Genomic DNA, 7,995 nt, shown 5'->3' on the forward strand with positions numbered 1-7,995 from the left:
GACTAATAAGCACTAACCTTTCAAGCAGCTCTTATTCATCAAGCTGAAAGGAACAAAAACACTAGGCAACTCAATTAAAAGTGTTCCTCAACTGGATTAATCCTTACTACAATCACACACACACACACACACACACACACACACACACACATTACACAAGTTCAGGGCCAATCAGGACTGATTAGCTAGTTCATTAAGAGTGTATTTGAATATGACACGACTGGACAACTGGCTGGCCGCCAAGAACTGGCCACTTGCTGTTTTTGTTTGAGTGTATGTGCTACCTGAAACTGCCCCTTGTACCTGTTGCTGTGTGTATGACTGCCTGTGTGTGTGTGTGTGTGTGTGTGTGTGCATGTGTGTGTGTTTGCGTGTGTATGCAACTGTGTCCAAGGGCATGATGCATAAATAATGAAACAAGACAGTGTCATCTTCAGGAGGTTGAATGCAACATGACAGATCAGTCACTGATGCAGAGCCGGATTCTAACAAGATTCCTGCAGTCCAGTCTTTGCTCAGTGTGACTGGGGAAACCTGTGGTTTGCTATAACAAAACTTTGTCTCCAACGATAAGCTGTTCAAATTCCATATATTTAACCTTTAACTGACCTCTAACTGGGAAAAGTTCATAAATGTCAGCATAGCTATCAAGAGATCACATGCCCTGTGTACTCTTAAGGTAACAGTTGACTGAGGCCAACGGAACCAAATCATCAACAAAAAGCTGATATAACATACTGAGATCATCAAACTGGACCCTTTTTCAATCCTCAGCCATGCCAAGAGAATCTGACAAAAACTAAAATTACCAACGTGTGGCTGTATGCCCTCCGCAAGCCAGTCAAGCTGCATCTGCAGGTTACACACATCTGTCCACACTCATATGTGGCCATGACAGTTGACAGTGCTTCAAATGTCGCAGCAAAGATGCTACAAAATCTAAAACATGGATGATTTACGCACATCTTCACCAATTCAGTGTCAAACCAAATGTCTCCTCTCCTATTCTTGAGATATGGTGTTAAATAATAGTCAGGAAATTGTTTTTGCAGAACATTATGATGTCACAGTGAAGTTTACCTTTGACCTTTTTGATATATAATGTCATCACTTCATTGTCTTATCCTAGCAGACATTTGTAAATAGCATGTGAATTCTTGAGTTATGGCCAAAAACTTGTTTCATGAGGTCGAAGTGACTTTTTACCACCAATTTCTAAAAAGGTCATCGATGCACACATTACATGCACACATTCAATTTGAGGAAATTCTAGGTGTTCTTGAGATTTCCCGTTCACCAAAATGAGAAGATCACACTGACCTTGAACTTTGACCAACATAATCTAATCAGGTAATCATTGAGTCCAAGTGGACACTGGCACCAAATTTGAAGGAAATACCCTCAAGGCACCCTTGAGATATCGTGCCTGTACATACACGCTTATTGATTAGCTCATTGCAGATATATTGTTATCAGTGTATATGTTGGCCAATAAGTAACTAGAAGGGTTAGTACAGGATGGATCTATGGATCTATGTTCAAAAGTCTTTAAAAAAGAATAATCCAAGAGATCTGTATCAAGATAATTTAGTTATGTGGTAAATTATTACTATCAGTTGATATGTTATTTTTTTTTTTTTTACACAAAGACCACCTCATGTTTTTAGTAATGATTATACCTTCCCGAAATAATCCAGTACTGGTCAGGGTGCATACAGCAATTGAGATGTTTTTCCCTGAAGGTTCATGTTTTATTTCATGAAGGTATAATCATTACTAAAAACATGAGGTGGTCTTTGTTTAAAGTGGGGTGGCCCGTCTCACACTACAAAATGCTGCAGGAGACTGGCACGAAAACAGATCTTCAATCAACAGTAAGTGCTGTATCTGTCAGATGTACGTGAGAAACTCAATATCCCCATCAGCTAAAGCATATCACTATCCTGTTACACAGGCAGGAATGGCTGGCCTCTCTACTGATAGTATAGAAGCAAATGAATTGAATGGGTTAGCCGTGAACCCCGTGCACTTTAACTAGCATCAGTTCATAACATGAATAGCAGTGATCTCCACAGCGTCGGCTTCACAGGAGCCAAAAAAGAAGCCTAACATAAAAGTGATTACTCCAGCTGTTTGATGTATCCAGGTGCTTTTACATTGTGTCATAACAGTTTGTGTTTCATTGTGTCCACTTACCACTCAGGATCAACCGGCGTGATGTCTATTCTGGGCGGAGCTCCAAAGGGCAAGGACGTTGGTCTCGCCATGATTTCGTCATCAGGTGTCCGTGACCTCTCCCCCTGACGCCATGACAATGGCGGTAGCTGCAGGTTGCCTGAGAAACGACGCCGGCCCCGGCGCAGGTCAACACCCAGCGTGCAGGACGGGGAGGTAAAAGACTCACTCAGGCAGCAATCTGGAGGCTCTTTGCAGTCCTGAGAAAAGAAAGGAATGAAGAAGAAAGTGTGTGAAATTAAAGAGCACTTATTTAATATATCATTTTAATTCACAAACAGACAGAAAAATGGAAAATGAGAGTGTTGAGATAATGGAAAATTGAAGGAATAGTGCAGAACTATGTCTTCCCTTTAACTGCAAGTAAATCTTGTGTTCAATCACCTAACTTACATCTTTTTTTTCCAGCTCATTAACCATTTGCCCACTAAGGGGCGCCACAGGCTTGTTTGTAACTGAGAGGTTGCATAGGTAAAGCAGTAAACCTCATTTTCTTGTGACCTTTCTGTGAATACACAGCATTTTCTTGCCTCACACCTCTTCTCACTTCCTCCAACGGCCCATGCTCTGATGACTTCAATAAATATTAACAAAATTTGCTAAAATCACAGCATAAATCTCATATGTCAGAAGGATTCATTTTTCTTTAATCATCTCTTCATACATATCCATCCTCCACTCTTTCCTTCTGCCTCATTTGCTGGTTTAATCGGTCTTGTTAGCGAGCACTGTCTGTAGCAAACTGATTGCAAGGCACAAGTAACATGTTTATTTCTCAGCTGCACAGTCTAATTAACATGTCAGTCGGAGGGGCATATAAATCTTTATCTCTGTTGTCTCATCAGTGTGTGTTTATAGTTCTGAAAACCAGGGCCCTATTTATGGAGCATCCTAAAGTCAGAAATCATTTTGTCAGTTTAACAAAGGCCTAAAAATACCTCCCTTACACACTCTCACCAAGAAAGAGCTTTGCTTTTATCCACAATTACTCTTTTTACAACCGATGCCTTTCCTACTTATGTCATATAATTAATTAAAAATCAATTAGCCATTCCTTAATCCTCCCTTTCTTAGGCTGTTCCCCAAAAAACAACCATAACCAGCCTATCAAACATAGTCATCAAAAATGTACTTATTCTTAGACTTATTTTGGAATTCTCAGGTTGGATGTGAAGTTGGAAGTAAAACCAGCTACAGCTAAAAATGCAGTTGCACTGTGTCAATTAATAGTTAAAGTCACTATCCCCAGTTCCTGCATTTTTTGTCTTTTATATTTCTTTGTCTCATGTAACAATATATTAAATTATTTTAATTCCTGTATGACATCAGACAAGCAAACTGTTGCAAACTTAAGTGGACGCTGGACAGTAGCCATTTTTTAGTTTTTTTATAGTGTTGTAATCATACACAGTTTAAATGATGTTAAAATTTAAAACTGTTAGACTAAACAGAATTTTACTGCAGTTTATCATGACGCATAAACCCTTTTCCACCAAGAATTATCAAGTGTATGGAGGTTTTTAAACACAGGGAATCTCATCAAAATAAAGCAATAGATGGCTTTCCCATTGTCAGTAGGAAAGTATGCATTTCTGGGGTTTGTTTTGTTTTGTTTTACTGGTATGTCACATTCAACATCACTGACAGAAAAAAAGACTAGCCAACAGTAGAAAGCAGCATGGAGGCCAGAGAAAATGTTACAGTGGTTGCTTTTTTTTGATATCTCTTACTTGTTTAGTCTCTTTCAGACTCGGTTCAAATTCAATTTTAAGCAATGTTTGAGCGCTGTTTGGAGTCGAACTGTATTTTGTGGCTGTCTATCATAGTATCGCGCCTGCAAAGGGGCTAAAATAAGCATGTGCACCTGGTGTCATATTTCCATCTCTGCCAATGAAACAAATTGAAGCTGGAGCCGATAAATACTCATTAATACAGCAGCCTTTTGACCCAGGAGTGAAAACCGATTGTAACCCTTCCTGTTTAATGTATTAGATGTTAGTGTGGGTTTTTTTCTCCAGTGGGAAAGGGGCACATGAGAGATACAACCAGTCATGCTAATGATCACACCAACAGGCAATTTAGAGGAAACAAGAGCAGAGGAAACACATGCAGGCACAGGAAGAACTTTCTTGCTGTGACGCCACAATGGTTGTATTTGATAATGAATATAATTGTCAGAAGCAGCTATACAGTAGCATCATTCTCTCTCAAAGAACAACTTCCACTCCCTGCTGATAGTTTAGGAAGATTCAGACAGTAAATAACTCGTAAATATGAGTGTTTTTTCTCTTGGCCCTGTGCTGTACAAGTCAGAGTTTGCAGAAGAACAAAGAAAAAAAATGAACCACAAAATCATTTGTACTGATTCTTTTTATTGAGCTCCATACCTACTGGGTCTCCAGTAGTAAAGTACTCCTTCCAGTAAACACAGCCTCCCACTCTCAGTCCCACAACAGCTCTTCTTGGCTATTTGCCTTCTCCCTTCTACTCAAGGCTTCTGTGCTTCTGAAACTAACAACACAATGCCAGTGATCGTGATGGAGCCATTAGGTACTCAGGTAATTCTTGCTTTATACAGACTGACTTAGACAAAGATGACCTGACTTTTAGCAGCGTGGGTGGTGACTTATTTTTCCTGTTCAGTCAGTGCTAATGACCAGATACAGCTGATGCACTTGCTGTTTTGTTGAAAAAATCTTTGCCTTCAGCCTTTCACTGCAGATTACACTTTATAATGCTTTGAAAATGTAAATGGAGATGTTTTTCAAGTGTACTGAATGAAGACTTCACTTACTGTATGTCACAGTTTGACAGCTTCTTCGTGTTTTTCAGTTTTGCTTTTAAATTTTTTTTTTTTTTTTTACTTTGGCATCATTTTGGAGTCAATATACTAAACACTTGAATGTCAGTAACTTTGGTGGTGGTACTAAATGTTGTGGATGCAGTTTGTCTGGTTGAGTCCAGACATGTATACCCATTGCTCGTCCCAACATTTATTTTTCTTGTATGAAATTATTGTACTTGCATAAGCACTGTAGATTAATGCTGTGTGCTGTCTGTTCTCATGGATGGATTACTGAACGGGGCTACCAAGCACAAGTCCAAGAACCAAAGTGTCACAGGCCCCCTAGCCTTCATCTACAAAAAGTCTCTGAAATTACAAACCAGGTAGAGAAAGCAAAAATTACCACAGAGAGACACAAAAAACACAAAGAGATGCAAAGTAACTGCAAAGAGACACAACATAACTACAAAAAACAGGCAAAACAACCACAAAGTGACACAAAACAACAAAAAGATAAGTGCCACCTAAAGAAAGACATGAAGCAACAACAAAAAAGCACCACAAAGTCTCTATGTCTTGCTCTTATGTGGGAGAGGTGATGGGGCTCTTGCATATCTGGGCCCATTGTCTCATAATTCACCCAAGTCTGTTCTCCAGGTTGACACTGGATGTCTGCCATGTGTAAACTATGTCTCTGACTATTTTTTGACTGTTGTGTATGCCTAAAATAGTGCCTACATTGCAAACCAATTTCCCTCTTGGACAACAAAATTCATCAATTAATTAATCAAAGAAGCCAGCAAAAACTGTTCTTGCTTCGTTGGTGTTGGCTTGCTTCTTTAGTGTTAATTGGGTGCCCTTTTTTGCATATTGCTATAAATATTATATAAATCAGCTTCATATTTCGTTCATTTTTCCTTATCGCATTAAACAATGTATACTTTGTCTATTTTTGGTCAAAACTTTCAACTTTAACTTTAAATATTAATTTAAAATCTACACATGGACAAATAAAATATTTATTTGTTCCATTATTCAGAAGATCCCACCTTTGCAACAGTAACTACAGGAAATACACCATTACTGACTCACCTCCTCAATACAGCACCTGCACAAACTATTGGCATATCCTGCCCTCTAGTGGCCGAAACACTTAATTAGAGAAAAGACTCAACCCAAGAAATCCAGAGTTTAATTAATTTAGGTACTCATTTGATATAGATTACATATAGATTTTCATAGATTTAAATTCCTCCTGCAGTGCTTGTTAGTATATGTATGTTTATACATATATGTACACTTTCCTTTTCTTTTTTCTTTAAGCTTGATTTCTAAGAATGTGTCTAAAATCCCTGAATTATGAACTTGTACTCAGTTGTTATTCTTGGCTTAGAATTTAAAGAAGCTCTCAATTTCACAGTCATTAATAAATGCAATACTGTAATTAAATCCACCATTCTGACTCATTTGAGAATGAGGAAGGCCTTGTTTTGAGAAAACACAGCTGAGCGACAAATCAGCTTGGCATCTGCTGTTTAGAGGAGTATAAATACATGGCAACTGTCAAAGGCAAAATAATTATGTAATGAAATACAAAGCAGTGAAAAGTGATTTGTGAAATTAAAATAGGCTCTGCGACAGTGCCCTCTGCAAGTATAAAAAAAGAACAAGGAAAAGAGGGAAATAGAGACAGCATTGCTTTCCACTGCTGTTAAGTGATGCCCTGTTGACAGAGAGTCACAAATGAGAATGAGGACACAACAAAAGTTTTCCATGACAGCTCAGACAACATAGTGTGGTGGAAAGGCAAGGACAAAGTGAGATATAGGAGTGTTAAGGACTGCAGCGGAAAGCACAGAGGATAAGGAGAGGAAGATGGAAGTTGGTGATATTAGCTGAGAGAAGGCCAGCAGAGAGAGAATGAAACAAAGTCACATGCAACACAGAAAAATAGCAGAGCAGAGTTGAGGACACATTTAGAAAAACACAGACAGAGATCAGTACTAAGTGGCAATTATATCCAAGTTCAGACCATACTGAGAAGTTAACACAAAGGACTGCACCATGCTGGACGCCTGCCAAAGCTTGAGCCACAAGGGGTGAGGGGAAATCGATTCACATAAGAATCTCGATTCTCGTTTTTAACGATTCAGAATCGATTCAAAAATCCTAAACATCGATTGTAGACTACATTTACTAAATATGGTATATTCTTAACCCTCTAACAGTTTTATCATTTAGAAAAGTCTTAACAATTTTGAAATCGTTTGTCGGATCACCTTACTGTCTGCGCCAGTGAAAGCTGGCGGCTGTGCCGTTCAGAGGGATGTCTCCGATGCATCGTAGCTCTTTCAGAAGCCTCAGTATCCAGCCTGGGAATCCGGATGTTTTTACGGGACCTTGTTCAATAAATATATGATGATAGATCCGATATTGGCTGTCTTCAGTCCATATTTTATTCATATTTCGATGATAAAAGCACATTAGCGTCGATGCTAAACGCCATATTGGTTTCCCATGGTTCCTTTGGAAAAAGGTCAGAGGTTTGTTTGGTCTTGTCCACCAATCGGAAGACGGTACGACGCTTTGTATCCGGTTACGTTACCATACGTCATCTGGCGCAAACTGCACTGTGATTGGCCTAATCCTGCTGTGACTATCGCGCTGTTATTGGTAGCGCCTCATGCATTAGAATAAACTCTGGTAGTCCCTATAATAATAATGAGACATGGGTAGATCAGGAGACAGTCTAACAAGCAGCAGGGCCTCATATGGATATAAACTCTGTGTTGACTGCAGGCAGAGCAGGCAGGAGAATCAGGCCCCTCTCTGAAGTGTCAGGAGTGTGATGTGGCCCTCTGCATCTTCACAGATAGGAGCTGCTTTGCAGAATGGCACAGATAATGGGATGCACTAACAACTGCAAAAAAAAAAAAATGATGGGACTCTTTTTGGAAAAGTGTGTCCATTGTTTG

At 39.2% G+C, this 7,995-nt stretch overlaps 1 protein-coding gene across 1 annotated transcript; it reads right to left on the minus strand.

Annotated features, from left to right (window-relative positions):
* Positions 1 to 2,192: 2,192 nt before the first annotated feature.
* Positions 2,193 to 7,361, minus strand: LOC121963087 (cAMP-specific 3',5'-cyclic phosphodiesterase 4B). Its single transcript, XM_042513458.1, has 2 exons — positions 7,305 to 7,361; positions 2,193 to 2,435 (listed from the first exon to the last, which is right to left on the minus strand). The coding sequence occupies exons 1-2, from the start codon at positions 7,359 to 7,361 to the stop codon at positions 2,193 to 2,195; spliced, it is 300 nt and encodes a 99-aa protein (XP_042369392.1).
* Between the last annotated feature and the right edge of the window lie 634 nt (positions 7,362 to 7,995).

Source organism: Plectropomus leopardus, chromosome 3 (assembly GCF_008729295.1).
Source record: "Plectropomus leopardus isolate mb chromosome 3, YSFRI_Pleo_2.0, whole genome shotgun sequence".
Taxonomy (NCBI): Eukaryota; Metazoa; Chordata; class Actinopteri; order Perciformes; family Serranidae; genus Plectropomus; species Plectropomus leopardus.

Excerpts from the sequence above, each read along its gene's own strand:
- LOC121963087 (XM_042513458.1), bottom strand. The coding sequence starts at position 7,361 with ATGCATCGGAGACATCCCTCTGAACGGCACAGCCGCCAGCTTTCACTG. Across the intron at positions 2,436-7,304 it reads AGCTTTCACTGGCGCAGACA|GACTGCAAAGAGCCTCCAGA; the intron begins GTAAGGTGATCC and ends TTCTTTTCTCAG.